Consider the following 20,952-nt stretch of genomic DNA (forward strand, 5'->3'; position numbering starts at 1 on the left):
TTCCATTGTATTACTTTTAATTTATTTGATTTTTTTTAAAATTTCAGAATAATCTCTTAAGCCTTTTAGTCTCCAGAGGAGTAAATCTTGTGTACGTGAAACCCCAAGACAAAAAAAAGTGAGTTATTTACCTGTCATTTTTCTTTCCTAAAAGTTCTCTGAACCTTTCTCCTGCATATAAGAAATTCCCGCAAGATCTCCTTCTCTTTATCTTTTGATTTTACTTATAAGATATATTTTCCAGTTTACTTTTATTCTCTTAAAGTCAAGAAAGTGACTATAGATAACTGTGTGTCTGAAGCATTGGCAGCTTGTGTGTCCCTGAAGCAGTCCTCAGTAAATCTTGAGGTCTAAGAAAGCTCCTACACAATCCCAAACTGAAAACTGACTCAGGAGTGGAAATCCATTGATACCGAATTTATAGATGACTTTTTCTCTTTTCACAGATGAGTTGAGCCAATTATTACTTTCCATGTATTTCTGTGTCTACACAATTAATGACACCTAGCTAACAGAAGCTCAATTATTATGAGAATCCAAACCTGCCTCTGACTGTGTATTCTCTAAACTATTTGTCCAGAGAAAGATTTTATTATCAAAGTTTGACATACTTAATCTGTAATCACATCCCTTCTGCATTTTGTCTTTTTCACTACATGTTAACTGATAAATCAACAGGGTACTCATCTTCACAGATTTTCATGTGAAGCATGAGATGGTCTGTAGATAAATCATTCTAACATTTACACAGCTGCATTGGATTAGAACTTCTGTTTCTGGAAGAGCTCCTTCAGCTGTTGTTCGCTTGTAGCTTCTTTCTGTTGCATCAGCTCCCTGGCTCCTTTGGTCACTCCCCAGCCATCTGGCTTTGACATTGAAGGACAATATGGCCTGCCTGAAGCAGGCTTCAGATTCTCCCAGTATTCTTTTCTTGCCCTAAAGAAAGAGAAGGAAATTCAGGTTTTTTTCCAGCACCTCACAATACTGAAGGAAATGGGGCTTAAATGACCGCTGCAAAGGGTCATCTAAATTGCACAGCTTGACTTTATATTTAGATACAGAAGTATTAGTGAAAGCATGCAATGAAATGCAACATGCTTAAAAAGTATCCTTTCATCCTTGAAAGGAACACTGTAAGCCACTCACCATTAGGAGCTGTTTAACAGCAATCTGACCATTTTTGGTCTTAACTTTCATGAATTACTTTCACAGTAATTCAGACCACATCTTCATTTTAAAGAGAGATGAGAATTCCTGGAGCTCTCCTACTGTCCCTTCATCCCTTTCCCGACTCCCAGGTCGGGTTTACTCCTTCAAAATTATTAACACAAAGAGTGTTTACAGTGATATTTAGACCTCCATATCAGTTAAGCCAGTCTGCTGCATGGACCAATATAAGCCTTTGCAAGGAGTATGCTGCTGTGCCTTCCAGGTCAGGTATACATACCTTGCTCTGACCCAGGGCTTGGTATGCATGCTTAGGCTATCACCCCAGCTACCATGTTTCTCAGAAGCTTCTGGCAAAAATCCTCTTTCGGGAGCCAGCTCCTCAGCTATTGCTCGGACATGATATGGCTCAAATCCACAGCAACCTCCAATGTAACGAATTCCTAAGTCATATGCCTTTCTTGCATATTTTTGAATATCCCATCTGGTTACAATTCTTGGCTCCAGACCTGCAAAGACATTCATATCTTAAGTTGCCACCATACTCCATTTCAGCACATTTTTTGGTAAGAAATCACTTTGTTGAAACACTTTCACACTGTTTGCAAAACTGGTTGTAGATGTACATGTATGTGTTTGAACTATCTGAGCTAGAATTAATGATGCAAACTTTCAGAAGTCTAGCTTTCAGACTCTGCTATGCTCTCATGAGGTATGCTTGTTGTAAGCTTTTTTGGCCTTGCAAAACAGCACCTAATATCTTCTGAGACTGATCAAGTCCTAAATCATACCCTTGCCATTCTGCCAGAGTTCTTAGCTGAAGTATTGGAGTACTTTCAATGTTACGCCCACGTTCCCAAAGAGTTCCTAATAAACAATCAATATCTGGGAAAGCTGTGAAAGAAGAAGGTATCAGCCTACCTGCAACAGGAATAAGCCTGCTCATTATTCCTCAGGAATGTTTACTACACTTTTTTCCATGATCAGCTCGTGGCAGCCAATTGTTTCACCGACAGCTGGGATCTGTAGCTGTTTCTTAGCCCATCCCTTACTTAGTTATAATCCCAACCATAAGCAGCTTGCTGCCTCAAACCACTTTGGTTTTTTGTAGAAAGTTCTATATGTAGATTAAGTTAGGATGCAATCTTTATTTTGAACCCTTCTCCCTGTTGCAGGTTGCGGTGAGCAGAGTGAGGGTATAACAGAGCTGAGGAGGAGGACTTGTGGAAGGAAAGGAATAGAAAGTGAAAAAACAAGGAAAAGCACACCTCAAAGGGAAAGAGGCATAAGAGCAGAAAGAACTGGAGGCACAACTGGAAAGAAAAGACCAGGGACTGAAGAAGAAACTTTAAGGAATAAAAACACAGGAATAAAGGAATAAAAATCTTCCCACTTCTTTATGCACATCTGCAGGAGATGAACAAGCATGGTTATTAGGCAAGTGCAGCATGATGTCTGTGCACTGAACACTCCGCTGGGCAAAGAAGATGCGGTGAGGTAGTAAGGCTCCATCAACACATCAGAGAGGTAGGATTCTTCTCCCTATGTCCTTTCCGAAAAACGCCTCGCATGCAAGCAGGTGGTACAAAGCAGATCTACTCTAAGTCCAATGGGTAGATAAGAGACATACTCAGAAAATAAAAAGCAGAAAGAAAAGAATGAAATGTTCTTAAACAGAAAATTATTGGCTGGGGAGGGAAAGACTGGACAAAGGACAAGTAGATGGTCTAATATTAGAAGGAAAAACAGATGAAGCTATCTTGGAAAGCTGTTTAAATAAAAGTAAGCTTGTGTACAGTCCTGCAGATGTGAAAGAAAGCATCAGAAGCACAAATTCATGATTTCCGTGTCTCTCATATCCTTGAAAAGCTAATGCAAAATAGATACAAAATTATCAACAGTAAGAATGCAGCATCTTCCATGCAGTTTATACCTGTATAAGCAACTAAACTCCAGGAGAACAGTATAGAATGTTTCCCTGTCTTCTCCATCACCCACCCTGTCACAATCCATGGGATCTGATGAGATGCATCCGAGGGCCCTCAGGGAACTGGCAGATGAAGTTACTAACCCACTATCCATCGTATTTGAAAAGTCAGGGCAGACTGGTGAAGTTCCCACTGACTGGAAAAGGGGAAATATAACCCCCATTTTTGAAAAGGGAAAAAAGGAAGACCCAGAGAACTACCGGCTGGTCAGTCTCACCTCTGTGCCCAGCAAGATCATGGAGCAGATCCTCTGGGAACTATGCTAAGGCACATGGAAAATAAGGAGGTGACTGGTGACAGCCAACATGGCTTCACTAAGGGCAAATCATGCCTGACAAATTTGGTGGCCTTCTACGACAGGGCTACAGCATTGGCGGATAAGGGAAGAGCAACTGACGTATATCTACTTGGACTTGTGCAAAGCATTTGACACTGTCCTGCATGACATCCTTGTCTCTAAATTGGAGAGACACGGATTTGACAAGTTGAGCACTCAGTGGATAAAGAATTGGCTGGATGGTTGCATCAAAGAGTTGCGGTCAACAGCTCAGTGTCCGAGTGAAGACCAGTGATGAGTGGTGTCCCTCAAGCGTCCATATTAGGACCAGTACTGTTTAGTATCTTCATTGATGACATAGGCAGTAGGATTGAGTGCACCCTCATCAAGTTTGCAGATGACACCAAGCTCAGTGGTGTGGTTGACATGCCTGAGGGATGGGATGCCATTCAGAGGGACCTAGACAATCTCAGGAAGTGGGCCCATGTAAACCTCATTAAGTTCAACAAGGCCAAGTGCAAGGTCCTGCACCTGGGTTGCGAAAATCCCAAGCACAAATACAGGCTGGGTGATGAGTGGATTGAGAGCAGCCCTGTGGAGGACTTGGGGGTATTGGTGGACGAAAAACTGAGTATGAGCCAGCAATGTGCACTCACAGCTCAGAAAGCCAATAGCATCCTGCGCTGCATCAAAAGAAGCATGGCCAGAAGGTTGAGTGAGGTGATTCTCCCCCTCTACTCTGCTATGGTGAGACTCCACCTGGAGTACTGTGTTCAGCTCTGAGGCCCCCAGCATAAGAAAGACATGAACCTGCTTGAGTGGGTCCAGAGGAGGGGCACAAAAATGATCAGAGGGATGGAACACCTCTGCTGGGAGGAAAGGCTGAGAGACATGGGGTTGTTTAGCCTAGAGAAGGCTCCAGGGAGATCTTATAGTGGCCTTCCAGTACTTCAGGGGAGCCTAGAGGAAAGATGGGATGGAGTCTTTATCAGGGAGTGTAGTGATGGAGTGAAGGGTAACAGTTTTAAACTGAATGAGGATAGATTTAGTTTAGATTTTAGAAAGAAATATTTTATGATGAGGGTGGTGAGGCACTGGAACAGGTTGCCCAGAGAAGTTGTGGATGCCCCCTCCGCGGAAGTGTTCAAGGCCAGGTTGGATGGGGCTTTGAGCAACCTGGTCTAGTGGAAGGTGCCCCTGCCAAAGGCAGGGGGTTGGAACTAGATGATCTTTAAGGTTCCTTCCAACCCAAACCATTCTATGAATCGGTCCTTGTGCTTCAGGAGTATAAGACAGAAAAAACCTAACCTCTCTGAAGAAACAGGGATAGACCCCGCTATAAGAACCAGCCACACATGTGGTGAAACATGGTGACTGAAAACAAGCAGTATTCTATGAAAAGAAGTTGCCACATAGATCATGTTTTGTGGGATTTTCCCCTTCCCAAAATTCACTAACATTCGATACATTTCTTTTCTTGGCTTTATTCAGAATTTAATATCTATAGTTTAACATTTTATGTTAATATTTATAGTAAAAAGAGATTGAAATTTTCATCAACTTTCGATGAGAAGATTGTAACCTGCTCCTAGATTTAGCCCCTCTACATATATACTCTTGAGATAATTGGGTATGCTTTAACTGACCGGGACATTTCTTTCTAAAACATTGCTTAACTAGTGACATTTCAGAGCAATTGCAATAACACAGAAGGGAAAACACAGAAAACTGGAAAAAGTTCTACAGATAAATAAATACTGCTGGCATCTAGATGCTGGAGTTTGCCAATACAACATAGCCAACACTTTTCTAGAAACTGAGATCTTGTTGGCCTATACAGAGGTTATGTACACTTCAAATATCTAAATACCTCCTTGTGCGTACTGCCTTCCACAAAAAACAGAGTTAACTGGATCAGTTTAACAATACTTCACCAAACTGCTTATCTGCCGTCAAGCAATCAGTTGCTCCTGGGTACTGAAAACATTCACAAATACCAGCCTTCTCCAATTGACTCATGAAATTTCTGAAAGCTGACATCTCATACAGATTGCTTATAACATACAAGCCAAGAACCATAACAAACCAAAGAGTGAATCCTTCAATTCAGTTGATTACTTACTGCATCTGTTCTATCTTTTTTTGTTTGCAATCAGAGGAGTTACATGAAGGAATGAATAGGATAAATGAGTTCCTAACACTTTTAAACATCCCAAAATATTTTCAGAACTCAGATATGTTATTATCATTTAATGAATGCCTCAGGCGCATGCTTTATTCTTTTTCCTTTGTTTATGTAAAGAGAGGAATTTAAAAAAAAAAATCTTCCTGAAAAATCACATCTTTCTCTCAATTTTTTTGCTACAAATTCCAGTTTTGAATGTTTTAATACCTTATTTTATAGAGTGTATGATACCTGGAAATGAAAACATTTTTCTAATCAATTTTAAAATGTTTAGGCTGATTTTGTCCTCCTGTCTTAAAGGTATGTGATCTTCTACATCCCAGGTGGAAACAAACCCTAAATACACAAGCCTTATATACACGTAAACTGGCTGAATCCTTCAGTCTTTGTAGAATTTCTCCTGAGCATACATGTGATGAATCCATCTCCAAACTGCTAATCCATTTGTTAACAACATCAAAGAACATATTCCCTCTTCTGGTTTCTCTCTGATCTCACTTATATTAGACAGTTACACACTTGCAAGACTGAACTGTTATGAGTGCAATAATCATGCACCTACATCTAGTTCTGCATATGCATTGTACATTAAATCCCTAAGCAGGTAAACATTATAGGGCTTTGGGGATAGATGTCACAACCCAGAATTCTGGGGTTGTTTTAGTTTATTTGCTCTTGTTCATTTCTTTGGACTGTTTATACCTGTCCTGAATAAGGTTCTATAGCACTACGAAGAACTACATTTTTAACTGAGTTTAGGTTGTGGCACTTTAACTGTTTTCACCATAATTTCACTTTCAGTCACATGCTGTGATACTACTGAAGTACTCTCACTATGTGGATGATCTTTAATCCAATATTACACTGCAATCTCCCTGTGGAAAATGCCAGACAGGATAACTGGGACTCATCTTACTGTATAGAAGGACACCTTGCAGCTTCATCTTTACTAAAGGCTGGGAAAAAAACCAGAACAGGCAACTAAAAAAAAAAAAAAAAAAAGAGAGAGAGAAAAGATACCCTTGTCTTACCAAAGGGAAATTCTGGAAGATCAATAAAACCCTGCTTTCCACAATCAGGCGTATGGAAAGCAAGTGGTTGGGACATCAGGTGGGCTTTCAGTTTAGCAGCCTGCAAGCCCTCTTTCATCAGTTTCACAGTTTCTAGGGAAGTATCTGGATCAAAATGGCAGTTGACTCCAACAATAGAAGCACCTAGAGGAGGAAAATAACTTCAAGTCACATCTCCCTAGGAAGTGAGAGGTGCAAGTTCTTAGCCAGAGCACTCCAGAAGCAGAGCTTTACACCAGCATTATGAAAACAAGACGGTTGGGTTAGAGCCAGCCTCAACTCTCCTGAGGTTAATCATGCCATTTACATCTCAGTTGCACTCCTCTTTACCTTCCTGATGATGAATGATGTCTCCCACCCTCATACAGTTGCTTTTCTTATCAGTGCTTAATCAATGAAGACTGATTATGTACAGCCACATATGCAAATAGCTAGCAGGACCCTAACACAGGTTCTGCCTTTGGATTTCAGCTCTAACTCCAAGGGAAATGAGTAGTTCAGAACAGATATAATGAACCCCTGTACCATCATTCATCATGCCCTTGATTAATTTCTTCTGCCCTTCCCCTTGTCCTGCGGAAAACACAGCCTTTGATAGGCAAAAAGATTAATTTTTTCATCCTCTTATTCTCTCACCTAGGGTTTGAACTGTGCTCCATACATTTCTAAAAACATGAGCAGAGAATCAAATGTGTCTTTGGATTCTGCTTATGTTTCCAGCATTTGGGGTTGGCTCTAACCAAATTTGAGTAGGTTTAGGATTTTGCACTGTTCAGTATCATCTGCCTGTGGCTATTGCTTCCAATACCATCCTGGTTATCCAGGATTTCATAGCTGCATTTTAGTAAGTTTTTTACAAGACTGCTCTAGTAAAGTACACATAACTTTACTACAGGGTCAAAACTTTTATCAGATATAATTGCAAAGCTACCTACTTGAGATACACATCCATTTATCTCAATACTTAAGGACTTTATTCCATACTTTTAAATGGCACATTAAAACAGATTCTTACCAGCCTTTACCAGTTGGACAGCACATTGTCCAGGGGGCACACCATGCATGTCTCCTTCTGGACCAATGCACATCGTAGCTGCAACTGGCTTTCCAGATTCTTTTAGCACTTCAACTGCCCAGACAGCCTCTTCAACATGTTCAAAATACTGGAAGAAATTAAAACTGGACTAGTTTTGTTTCTTGGAGGTGAAGCATAAACACATTAATCCAGACCCCAAATTCACCAGCAATACAATGACTTGATTATTTTATGATTTACACTAACATAATTCAGTTGAGTTCACTGACCACACAGTTAAGAAAGGGTATTAAAAAGTCAGTAAGTAAAAGCAAATAAAACCTCACGATACTCTTGTTTCAGAATAAGAATGCCCATACAGGAGTTTAATCAGGGATTTATCCCCAAAGTACTATTTTCATCTAGAAAAGTCACCTTAGGTTGCTTGCTTATGGTGTACGGGAGGAAAAAGGAGCTAGTCAAGATCACATTAATCTATCCTCTTTGGGCCAATACAGAATTTGATGTGACTGAGGTAGAAATTTAGGTTTCAAGGTCTTATTCTAGGATGCTTGCAAATGCTGCTGTGCATTTAGAAAAATACCGATACTACTGGAATAAAAGCATAACAGAAAATTTTAAAGGAGGAAGCAATATATATTTGTACTCCCTAAAGTAGACTAGACTTCTTAAAGTTAACACTGTGCCAGTTGAAGGCATGTACTTTTTTCACGTAATTACCTCTGCAATTAGGAAGTCCACATTCTTCTTCATAAAGACATCTAGTTGCTTTCGAAAAGCTGCTTTAACCTCTGTTTTATCCTTGCAGCTTAAGTATGATGGTGTTTGACTGACTCCTCCAGCCACTAAAGCATCGCCTTCATTAGCCACTTCTCTTGCAATGTCACAAGCAGCTTCATTCACTTTCTGGCACTGTATGAATATAGATTATGTCAGTTTTACCTGATCAGAGATATGCATGTGTTTTCAGAGCACAAAAAGGACAAGAAGAGTCAAAAGCTGTAATGGCTTCTTCATATTCTTTATAATTTAAATTAATTTTTTAATATACTGACTAGGAAGATCAGCGTCTTTCAAAAAAATAATAAACATTAGGAAACAAACTCTTGCCACCTCTTAAGTTGTCGTATTATCAAATACTACAAAAACACGTTACCTTTAATACATCTTACACAAATAGTCTATAAAAAGCAGATATTTGGTGTGAAGTGGAATTTTCTTTGCCTCCTAGAAAATGAGTTAGTTACACCTAAGTGTATGCTTTTATTCTGACATTTTACGGGTGGAAAACAAAATATATAATAATTTCAATTTATTTTTCATTTTTTTAAAATACATTTTAGTATTTTGATAATTTTAAAAATTTAAGATATAATATCCATACAGAGTTATTTAAGGCATTTTTAAAAAGATATCATTAATTATCCAAAGTTAAAGTTACCCATTTAAGAACTGTAAGGGGAAACTTATCACTATATGTGATTAATTAATCACCTAGACAGAAAGACACATTCCCTCTATACCTAAATCAGGATGACTAGAACAGCTTGTGAAAAAAAAGGTTAAGATGAGAAAAAAAGATTTTGAGAAAAGACTTATTATTTGGGATAGATAACAAGAACTGATTAGAGCAGGTTTCTCTGCAGCCCATGGACTACTTGGAATCTACATAGGTTTCTCTCAGCTGAAGTTTTTTATGGCTGCTTCAAAAGACCCAGCTGATTTTTAAGGCTGTTGCTGACAGATTGTCTTCCATTTTCACTTGTGCTCAGGTACATGTTTGGGAACTCCGGGAGGTGGAGCCAAAAACCAGTTAAAGACTGGAGGAACCTGCTTCCAGACCTCACAGCAAATCAATCTTGAAAGCTTTGCTGCAATGCATTCCCAATACCAGGTGCTCTCCCAGCACTTCTTATAATTTTGCATGGCAGTAAGAATTGCAACATGGCTTGTTCCAGAGGCACTGTGTTTCTGGGACTACCACTTCAGACATTTCAATGTTGCATCTACTGAATGTAAAGATACAGCATTTCAGACAGATTTGGTCGTATGACATTTTGGTATGACCTCTTAATTAAGCCTCAAGTGTTTCCCTAGTGTCCAGATTTTTCTAATTTCTGACTTGGGATATCTTCCAGATACAAAGGTATTCCTTACTCCCTGCCCCCTGAGGAATCTTTGCTATTTTGCAGAGGTTGAAACAAACAATAGGACCAAAGGGGAAAGGATCAGAGAAAACACCCAATGGCAAACTTTCTAGTCTCAAAGGAACTATCTAGAAATGTTTGTGCCAGAAGTCCCAGTGGAGCTGGGGCCTGCATATAGTGAACACACCCAACATCCTACAACTCCTTTGTGTAGGGGCTAAGAAAACACCAACATGGTGCTTCTGTGGCTGTAACAGATGACCTTTACGCATGAGAAGGGGAATACTGACCACAGGGTATACCATGGATTTTTTAGTTGTTCCTTTATTAAAGACATGGTTCTAAAAAACATTCAGTTCTCATTAGCCGCTCATTATTCTCTAGGATTCTTCACCATTTTTTTCAGTTGATTTGCTTCTTTGGATGTTAAAGCATTTCTTTTTTTTCATTGATTTTGCTCTCTGTGCATTTAGTCCTCCCTATACTCTTTGTATCAAAACCCTAGTACACTAATCTCCTCAGATGGGAAAAACACGACGTGGGCATCCTCTTTCCTCTTTGCCCCATTTTGTTATTTTTTTGTGCTTTAACCTTGCCTTTCTTGCTATTCCAAACTCTGAAATTGCATCATCTGATTCTTTGGTCCTCAAATATAGCCAAAACTGTTATGATAAACTGTGAAAGCACTCAATAATCTCTCTACTAAATCTGTTGAAATTAATCCATTTATTTCATATGTCCACAAAAACAGAGTTTTACTCACACTTATTTTCTCAGCTACATAATTGCCCCTGTTCTCTAGCTTGTCCTCACTGGCATAAAAGGTGAATGTCTGCAAAACATTGGATCCAGCTCTGAGGAATTCCCGGTGAAGCTGACGAACTGCAAAAAATTAAAAAGAGAAAAAGAAGAGATGTTTGGTACAGTTATTACTGTTATTATCCCAAAATGAAATGTTTATTGAAGTAATATTACTGTAAAATAAGTGATACTGTGTTTCCTAGAAAAGCCATTATGAGACAGTAGAAGCAGTACCCCATAGAAAGAATATAATTTCTTTCTTCTCACTCTCAGAACATTACGTAGAAAACTTTCTCCTTAGTTGTTCTCTGCTAAGAATGACAGAAGATTTCTATTTAGTTTATCAGTAGATTCAGTTTTGCATGCCACCTTGCTTATTTTCTACTTTCTGCAGTACTTCACACCTCCCAATTTCATTTTATAGAACTCCATAGTGGTTTAGGAAGGGAAAGCAGACATCTGACAAAAGAACATGAAAGCAGAACAGGGAATACGAGACAAAAAGATCATCAAATGCAAAAGCTGTATTTTCTTAGCTTCTAGACTATGAAGAAGAAAACAGAAGAAAGTATCATGGCAACAAATGAAGGGACTAGATGATATTTATATGGAAGAACACAGTGTTCCGTTACCTCCTCTATTTTGTATTTTCTGGTTTTCTTGCCCTGCAAAACCCTAGCTGAGTCTAGTCAGCCAAAACCACAGCTCTATTTTGTAAAAGATGATTTGTTGCTCCAGAAAAGTGATTCACAACACAGACTTAACTCTTCTCATAAGTCAGCACATGATTATTTTACTACAGACCCAACACTACTTTTGAAGAAAAGGTTGGCATTACTTTTAATGGACAATATTCCTAAATTGGGACTTTGGGACCAGACTCTGTAATGGTAGTTCTGCCTTCATCACTGTAAGCAGTACACTGCAATCACCATAGTAGGAACAGAACAGGAGCTGTCAATTGATTTTATATGTATACCCACAGAACAATAATTATAAGAGAACAAGAATTATAATAGATCAGTAGAACACTACTGATCATGTAAAACAGAATTAAAATGCTCAACGGCTTATAGCAAATACAGGAATAATTTATTCCCCTAGATACTGTACACAGCCACAAGAACACTGCAGTTTCTGTGGTAGATGTTTGGAAAAGTTTTCCTGAAGTCCTGGTTTATCGTACCTCATTGTCTATAGATGATCTCTATCATTAGGGAAATGTGTGAATGTGTCGTGAGAATAAAATTACTCCCTTCAGCTTGAACAAACACAGCCTTCTATACTGGAGAAGCTCAAACAGCAGTTTGAGTTGCTAGAGTCAACCTGCATACGTGCAAGCATCTCTGCTTTCATTGAAGGAACAGTGTGGTGTCCCTTGCTTTTCTCTACTAGTACAGTATTTAATTTCTAATTACAGCCTTGGGTAACCACACTGTGAGTTAACACAGTGCTTCTTTACCAGCAGTCACAAAGACCTATCCAGGAACATGGATAATAGCAGAGCTACAGTTCAAAAAGTCCCCGGAATCTGCCTGAACTACCAGGATCAAATTTCAGTCTTGCAGCCTTTACACAGAGTCAAAACATTCCTAGTGCAGGGAGTATTCTTTTTCCTATAGCATTAAAATAGGCTACTGATCCCAACTAAAAGGGCCATCTCTGTATGTTTGTAGTGTTCTGTAGTTTGTTTTTCCATTCTCGCCCCATCAGAAATCGTTGATGAAAACTAGTCAGGAAATGGGTAAAGCAAAAAAGAATCTAAAAATATTTTCACAAATGCTCTATGACATGTCCATAATAAACAAGATTTGTTTATCCCCATGGTTAGTGCTTTTTAAATATGGTTCTTGTACTCCTAGAAGAATGCCTGGGATTTGTGTGAGTAAGGATGGTGACATAGGTAGGCAAATGAAACGTAATCTAACACATATGAATAAGGAACTTCATATCCGAAACTATCAGGTATGTGAACAGGAGACTCTTAAATGGGTCTACATTTTGAGGGAAAGAATAGTGTTACAAGTATCAGCCTGAATCTCTTTCAATCCCAAGCAAATTGCTTTGACCACTAGAATACACTGTTACTATATCAAGCCCACAGCAGTCTGCACTATCACAAACCCAAACCACTCTGTAATTTACTTCCCGTGTGACTTCCAGCATGTTACTGAAGCTGTATTTTCCTCCAGCATTTGGGAAATGGGGATAACAGCCACATATGAGGCTAAACAATTACTAACAATCTCATGCATTTTAGGAGTCAGATGTATAACACTGAGTTTTCATTTCAATCCACCATGAGCTAGACATTTCACGAAAGACACAGACTTAAGCTAACAGGAGATGGGGTCAGTAAGTGCCTATGCATATTGCTGACTACAGAGCAATACCTGATCTGGCTCAGAAGAAATATTTAGGTCTCATTTCTAAACTTGTCAGTCTGGCAAAACACCTTTGCCTCTCTTGTAACAGGTAATGGTCTTGAAATCACGCTTCCCCCTCCCCCCCCCCCCCCCCTTCCTTGCTGCTTTTCTCACAACCTCCCTCCTTTTGTCTCCGTCTTTACAAAGATAAGAAGGTCTGGTAGTTGTATGTAAGGTTTTTACACCAGCTGGCTCAGGCAGTTGCTCCTTCTGTTCTTTACACTTGCTTTCAAAGTAACATGACCCTTGAGCATGCAGGAGCAAAAAGCAGTAATGGAGGGGAGGCAGCATACTACATGAAAAGAAATTAACACTTTTCCAGTGAAGGCTTTATTTATAAATAGCCTATAAGGGGCTTATAAAAATTTTATAACTGTTACAGACATGAGCAATATGTTCTAGCAAATCAGCAGCAATTCTTAGAAGGCTGGATTCTAATTTATGACTACTGATAACTTATTTAAAGCAAACCTGTGTGCCAATTTAGTCAATTCAAGCCATCTGCAACTGTAAGGCAATGTCTTGCATTCCCCATGGACTGAGACCTGCACTTCCCAAAATGACATGTGGAGATCATCAAGGGCTTTTGAGGTGCAAAACAAGAAAGCAAAGGGGAAATAAGGAGCATGGGATAAGTGCTATGATTTGTAAGGTGGAATGTATAGGGGCAGACAGATGTAGAGGTAGAGAGAAACAGAGAGAGGTGATGGGATGTCTTTTGGGGAGATGAGAGTCAGCAAATTAGCTCATCGCCCTTTAAACATTTGCTGTAGCTCTGCATTATCTAAGGCTATCTGTGACCCTAAGTTAGGCATGCTACACATAAAGTGGCATTTGAAGGCTGAGAAGGATTAGGGTGAATAAATTAAGTAAAGTGTACAAAGCAGTGTAATAGAGAAGGCTAAGATCTCTCTCCTTCTTCCCCTCCCCTTCCTTCTTTCCATGTATAGAGGAAAAAGACTAATTTGGAAGGGCAAATACTTAATACAGAATAAAGAAATCCTCTCCGCACCCCCCCTCCCCCCGATATTCTGAATTAGGCTGCGGGACTAACTGCACATCATATCACCAGGGCAAATGCTTTCTTGTAATGAAGTGTACATAAATAGATAATAGCATCTGCTTTTGCACTGTTTATGCTAAACACTATAATCTTTATGCTGGAAGGCATAGAATGATAACTCATTTTGTCTCCATCCACTTTAAGAGAGTTACTCTCTTAAATGTTTATTTCAATTCTTAGGTTCTTATGAGGTTTATCATTCCCCATTTCACAGTGGAGCCAGGTACATTAAATACTCCTCTTCCATTCCATTGTTTACTAAAAGCTGCTATTTTCCTAAAAGAATTAATGAACAAACTATAATAACTTATAACAATATAAAAGTCCTAGAATGACTAGAACACAACAAAACATATAGTTAACTGCATAATTCTTTCTCAGAAGGTGTTTTAAATGATAAGCTTTATATCAGCTCAAGGACAGTCTGGACAAATCCATGAGAGAGACCGTGTCTGGGTCAAAAAGTCCCTGGGCTACAAATCATTGAAGACTGGGAGACCATTCTGGAGAGGTATCACTATGTGTTTACACTATTCATATTCTTACACAGCTGTCATGGTTTCAGCTGGGATAGAGTTAACTGTCTTCCTAGTAGCTGGTACAGTGCTATGTTTTGAGTTCAGTGTGAGAAGAATGTTGATAACACTGATGTTTTCACTGATGTTGCTAAGTAGTGTTTAGATTAAAGTCAAGGATTTTTCAGCTTCTCATGCCCAGCCAGCGAGAAAGCTGGAGGGGCACAAGAAGTTGGCACAGGACACAGCCAGGGCACCTGACCAAACTGGCCAACGGCGTATTCCATACCATGGGACGTCCCATCTAGTATAGGAACTGGGAAGGGTATCGGGGGGGATCGCCACTTGGGGACTAGCTGGCTGTCGATCGGCGGGGTGGTGAGCAATTGCACTGCGCATCATTTGTACATTCCAATCCTTTTATTACTACTCTTGTAATTTTATTAGTGTTATCATCATCATTAGTTTCTTCTTTTCTGTTCTATTAAACCGTTCTTATCTCAAAAAAAAAAGTTTCTTCTTTTCGGTTGTGTTAAACCGTTCTTATCTCAACCCACGAGTTTTACTTCTTTTCCCAATTTTCTCCCCCATCCCACTGGGTGGGGGGTGAGTGAGTGAGCAGCTGCGTGGTGCTTAGTTGCTGGCTGGGGTTAAAGCACGACAACAGCCAACTGCTTTTGGCCAGTGTCAGAGCAAGAAAAAGGGGTAAGATGAGCATTTGGCCTATAGATTCTTAGGCTGTTCTTAACAGCATAATTTTACAGTGTCAAGGAACTCTTCTATTTAAAAACTTACTACAAGTTCCTATATATTTATTTTTTAGCCATCCATGTTTACATTCACTGCAGGATTTCTGTTTCCCAGTAAAACTGACCTGCTTCTGGATGTTCTACCGTTGCTTCAGGAGTCCAAGGCCCAGCTTTTACATATCCCCTCTTTTCAAGAGCAAAGACAAATCCTCCATCTCCAATCACAATTTCTCCAGCATCTAAGCGCTCTAGAATACCCTGAAGAAAGCAGGAGGAAAGGTTAACAGTTACAGTTCTTCAGTTTTGTGGGCTCCCTTTGTCTTTTTTGCCATTTCCTGTATTTGCAAAGCAGATGTGAGTATTTGTGGGCTACCAGAAACATCTTTGCCATAATAAAGAAAAGTAATAAATTTCCTTCTTTAAATTCTCTTTAAAGAATAGTAAATAGTCTGTTTTGCAACATAAGGCTTTAATATGTGCGTATATATTATGTAAGACTTTTCATTGGTCAGCTTGATTGTATTCCAGAGATACAGTCCCCAGAACTAGAAGTCAATGGTCCAGTTCTGATCCTGTGAAAGTAAAACACCATCTCAAATTCTCCTGTAAAATATATGAGAAACTTGTTAAAATGAAACACTAGTATCACTGACCTCTTTATTAGCTTATTTGCTCTTTAGCTATGAATGCCATCTTGACAGACCCTCAGCACAAGTAGCTTGTGACACAAAAAGGCACAACAGGCATCATAGAAAAGTAAGCATATACCATTTTCCTACTGAATAAGACACATCTCAAAATGCTGGCCTCCATTTTCTGACAGAAAATGACTTTCTGACTTTTTACTGGCCTAGGTTTGCTTACCTAGACATACAAAATGAAAGAAAATCCTGCTTGTTTTGCACAGCCCTGCCTGAAATATTTTAAGATGCCCAATTACAAATGTTATAGCACCCCATGATTAACCTTGCTTCTGCCTTGAACTCCATGCTAATGCAAGGAAGCAGTAATTTTTTTTTTGTAAAATTGCAAAACATGAGAACAACATATATTGGTTGCACCTAACATATATTATTTTTTGTATTCCTTTCATTGCTTCTTTGGCTTGTTCAAATTTTCCATAAAGTACTTTGCTATTACACTAAAGAAGACTAATTTCTGCAATTGGATTACAGCCATAATTCTATTTACATTAGAAAGTGGATGAATGCAGACCCATTACATTAAAAAAGGTAGCAGGTACAGGAAAAGAAATAATCAACGGTAAGACTAAAATTTCCCTCCACAGCTATCTTTTCTTGATGGCACACTAGCATGCCAGCAGATGAAATCTGAGGGAGTGGGAAAAAGAAAACCCTTGTGGACATAGAGTTGAATGTGGTTTTCATGCTGAGAGGAAAGGGTTTTTAACAATTAGCCTCCAACCTTTAGAAGATTATCTTTCCTGATAATGTCTCCTTCATTAATTCAAGTATCTCACATCATACATCCAGGAAAGACAAACACTTATGATGTCTCAGCACCACCCTTTAGGTGGGATGAGAGTATGTCTTTCCAACAAGAAGGAACACTGTGCCAACTATTCCAGTTCCAGTACCAAGCATAGCAGCATAAGGCTGCTTGGAGTCTACAAAGCCTGGCTGAGAGGGTTGGCATTTTTGGCTCAGGCACTGACATGGCAGCAAGGTGGCAGAACTGCTTTGTACAGTGCTGCTGTGCTTGGCCAAGTGTTGGCTTGCAAATCTCTGCATCACATCCCATTGCACATTGTGTACTTCTCAGAATATTGACCTGATTAACTTCGTAACTTTAATAAAGTGTGCAAGCTTTTATCTTTATTTTAGGAGGACCAGGGCAAAACTCAATCAGCAATACTCAGTCTCCAAAACTCAGTAATTTTCATCGAGTTTACCACTCTTGCCTGTCTGCTAGGGCAATTCTGTTCTAAGTGTTAATGTCAGGAGGCTTTGTAAAGATTGTGTTTGCAATTAACTAATTTGCAGTTGTAACAGTATGCCTCAAATGGAGCCAAAGAAAGGCACCCAGGGGATCACTGGTTGAGTCCCTGCTTCCTCTACCTGCCAAGGAATCTTTTATAGACAGAGTCTGCTTTAGGAGTTAAATATGCAGAGAACAGGAGTGCAGAGGAAAAAAAAAAGTTTAACTGTCAAGCAGCCTCAGTCATTGCTTGTTAACGGAACATTAAATAATAGATACATCTTTGACACCAAATATAGATATTATATTTAAATGCACTACAACTAACAGATTTCTTTTACGAAGTCACTTCTAGGATTTAACAGCATTTCTCCTTCACAGTTCTAGCGTTTTAAAAACTGCATTTTAAAATAATCTCCACTTTTGACTCACAGAAACAACATAAGCCATGGCTGAATAGATCACAGCATCTTGACACATAATATATTGTGATATATTAAACCTAGCATCGGGCATCTAATAGCAGGTGACATAACTATAAAGCACAAAGTACTTGGTACAAACTTACTTTGTCAGTTCAGATTGACTTAAAATTGAAATAACTTTTTTGCAAACTTTATTATAGGACGGATATCATCTCTTCACACCATTTTTACTTTATCTATACCGGTAAAATACCATTGGTTCAATAATCATACAGGTAGCATAAATTCAGCGTCAACATTGTTTTGTTCTGCCCTGGCGACCTAAGCTGCATGCTCACGTCTAATCCACATCAAAATTATACCTTCAGGTCCGATAGTACACAGATCTGGTATTAAATAACAAGAAATAGTACCTGTAAAAAGCTAACCAACGCTTTTTTGAGCCATCTTTTCACTGTTTTACTTTCGCTACCATGAATGAAGTTGCACCACATAGTCCACACATCTATCCATGGAAAGAGTGCAAATGTCTGTATGAAGATACTCCCCCAACCACCTTTAGGAATGTGACTGAACCATGTAAGTGAAAAGCCCACCTGGTCTACCTATATCCTACCTTTGCATCAGTGGAGAGAAAAAAAGATCTCAAAACAACTATTCAGATCTTAAGGGAGTCCTCAAGAGAAGCTTATCTCTGCCCATTGCCTGTAGGGGGAACTTACGGCAATTGCCTTCTGCTAGGTGTCTGAAGTTACATGGCATGAGTATGTGCCAAAAAAAATGAAGAGCAGAACAAAAACCTCCCCACCAACTTCCTTTATAACTGATCTACCTGAAAGGCCTGGTAGGCTCGCAGACTTCTTCCCATATCCTTCTGTTCTCCTACTCTGGACTTACATGCTACACACAAAACTCAGTAAAACCAGTCCTGAGTAAGAAGTGTCCTGTTAATGATAATAGTGTCCTTCTGAACAGAAGACAGAATATGTGATTCCACTGACCTGCCCAAGCAGCAGTGCAGGGTATATGTCAGAGTTTGATTTAGCCATTGCTCATACGTTTGCCTTAATGGACAGAACGGCGGATGCCTGGATAACTTTTTTTACTGGCTTATTTCTTTAGCTAAATGAGGGTGCAAAGGGCATGCATGTATTGGAGACTGCGCTCAGATTACAACCACTGTTGGTATTCAATCATATAAATGAAGAGAAGAGCAATTTGGGGCTTTTAAATAGAGTTGGCAGGATGCTGGAGACAGAAATCCCATTCAATAACAGTTTATGCTTAAAATATTTACAATTTTAATGTGTTGCAAACACAGCTTAGTTCACATATCAAATAATATTAAGCAAAACGGGTCTGAACTTTGCCGGCTCCAGTCTACGCGTTCAGAGAAATAAAAGTTCTGGGAGCTGCTACGGCATTAGGTTCAATCTAACCTAGCTATCTCATAACGCCACCCGAACGTCCGTAGCGGCTCGATGGCGGATAGGTACAGCTGCTATTACTATGGCTTTACTTTAGCTTTTCACAGGATGACCTTACCTGCAGAGATACTGAGTGCATTGCGGGGAGGTTAACAAGCGCCCGTTTAGCCGCAGCTCCCCCGGAGAGCCTCCGGGCAGGACGCCGGGGCGGGGGCGGGAGAGGCGGCCGGGCGCGGCGGGGCCACGGCCCGGCCCCGAGCCGCGCTCTCCGCCCCGCGCCGCTGCGGGGCTCCCGCCGCTCCCCGCGGCACCGGCGCGGAGCTGCCTCTCCCCTCCCGCCCGGTCCCGCCGGGGCAGTGCCCGCGCCGCGGCGGGCGGCGAGGGGGACGGCGGCCGTCCCGGCCTCGGACGGATCCTCAGCGCCGCGGGCTCTCCCCGCGCCCGCCGCTACCGCCGCGCCGGGCAGCGGAGAGGGACGGGGCCCACGGGGGAGCCGGGGAGCGGGGCTGAGCGGGGGAGGGAGATGGGAGAATTACCCTTTTGCCCTTTTTCGTGGTCTTCCCGATCGGCAGCATCTTCCTCGCCCTGGGACGCCGGCTGCCCGCGTCTGCCCCGACGTGCTCGGCGCGAAGCTCAAGCTTACCCCCCAGCGCTCAGGCCGCACTCTTATAGCGCGGGGAGGAGGCGGGCCGCGGTGGGCAGCGCTGCGGGCGACACCCCCGGCCGGCCCGGCCCCTGACCCCGCGGGGCGCCCCGGCACGGCCCGGGGCTGCCCCGCGCCCTCCCGCCGCCGCCGCCCGCTGCCCCCCCCCCTTTTCCCCCCCCCCGCGCCCCCCAGCCTGGCTCGAGGCCGGGAGGCGCCCGGTTGCCCCCCCCCGGGCTGCCCGCTCAGCCAAGGGGCGGGCCGGCGCCCTCCTCCGCGAGGGCTGGCCTCGGCGGCGCCGGGTACGGGACGGCGTCGGGAGAGGCGCGGAGCCAGCCAGCGCTCTCCATCCCGGCTGCCGGCGGGCTGCGTGCGGGATGAGCGGGGTGCTGCGGGGAGCCCTGCGGCGGCTGCGGCCCCCCCGCCGCGGCGGCCGGCCCGACCCCCTCGCCGCGGCTGCCCTGCGGCCCCTCGGCGGCGGCGCGGGCGCCCAGGGGCGGTGAGTGCGGGCCGGGCCGGGCCGGGGCGGGGGGCGGTGGGGAGGCGCGGGCAGAAGGAGCCGTTAACGGTCGCGGCCGCCGGCGCGCGGCCTCCGCACCGCCTCAAGGCGCGGCCCCCGAGGGTAAAAAGGTGCCTGGCGCAGGCGGTGAGGGGACGGCGGTGAGGGGAGCGGGCTCCTTCTGCCGGCCTGCGGTGCTCCGCCAGCTGCCGGTCGGGGTCACCGGGCCTCTCCCTGTGGGCAGGAGGCGCATCTTGCCCCCCCTGCGCCTCGCATTTCTGCGTCAAAGAGCAGACCCAGCTGGCCCGGTGTGGAGAGATCCCTCCTGTTGTCTTCTGGGCCTCATCGACGAGCCAAAAATGGCCTGTTTCACACGGCACGAGCAGACACCTGGGTGAACCGTGCGGTTCACCGCGAAGGTACCCCCCGGATTCTTATCAGGCTCCTGGGTTTGAAAGAAAGGAGCTGAAGGTCAGGTGAGTACATCTCAGGTTCGTGGCATGAAAGAAGCCTAAGAAAAGCCTCTACGCTTGACCTTGATGACCACATGCCTCAAAATTCAGTGGAGGAGCTGGCGTAAGTGTCTGACATCTGGC

The 20,952-nt window shown here is 42.1% G+C and overlaps 2 protein-coding genes across 2 annotated transcripts in view; one reads left to right on the forward strand and one right to left on the reverse strand.

Moving 5' to 3' along the window:
• LOC104311516 (betaine--homocysteine S-methyltransferase 1) lies at positions 1–19,909 on the reverse strand. The gene is made up of 8 exons (XM_069777144.1): positions 19,751–19,909; positions 15,550–15,682; positions 10,634–10,752; positions 8,444–8,635; positions 7,703–7,850; positions 6,649–6,831; positions 1,448–1,676; positions 1–936 (listed from the first exon to the last, which is right to left on the reverse strand). The coding sequence occupies exons 1-8, from the start codon at positions 19,787–19,789 to the stop codon at positions 762–764; spliced, it is 1,218 nt and encodes a 405-aa protein (XP_069633245.1). The 5' UTR covers positions 19,790–19,909; the 3' UTR covers positions 1–761.
• Positions 19,910–20,139: 230 nt separating this feature from the next.
• DMGDH (dimethylglycine dehydrogenase) overlaps positions 20,140–20,952 on the forward strand; it is a 47,026-nt gene continuing 46,213 nt past the window's right edge. The window contains exon 1 of the mRNA XM_069777143.1: positions 20,140–20,356. Within this exon, the coding sequence (XP_069633244.1) occupies positions 20,235–20,356 (122 nt within the window). The 5' untranslated portion in view covers positions 20,140–20,234. The remainder of the gene's footprint in view (positions 20,357–20,952) is intronic.

This window comes from Haliaeetus albicilla, chromosome Z (genome assembly GCF_947461875.1).
Source record: "Haliaeetus albicilla chromosome Z, bHalAlb1.1, whole genome shotgun sequence".
NCBI lineage: Eukaryota > Metazoa > Chordata > Aves > Accipitriformes > Accipitridae > Haliaeetus > Haliaeetus albicilla.

What these genes read in the sequence shown, in the direction of transcription:
- LOC104311516 (XM_069777144.1), bottom strand. Translation starts at nt 19,789, where the DNA reads ATGCTGCCGATCGGGAAGACCACGAAAAAGGGCAAAAGG. An exon ending in TGGACTTCCTAATTGCAGAG is followed by an intron (nt 7,851 to 8,443) that starts GTAATTACGTGA and finishes AATTTCTTCCAG; the next exon opens with TATTTTGAACATGTTGAAGA. An exon ending in AAGCCCTGGGTCAGAGCAAG is followed by an intron (nt 937 to 1,447) that starts GTATGTATACCT and finishes CTCTTTCTTTAG; the next exon opens with GGCAAGAAAAGAATACTGGG.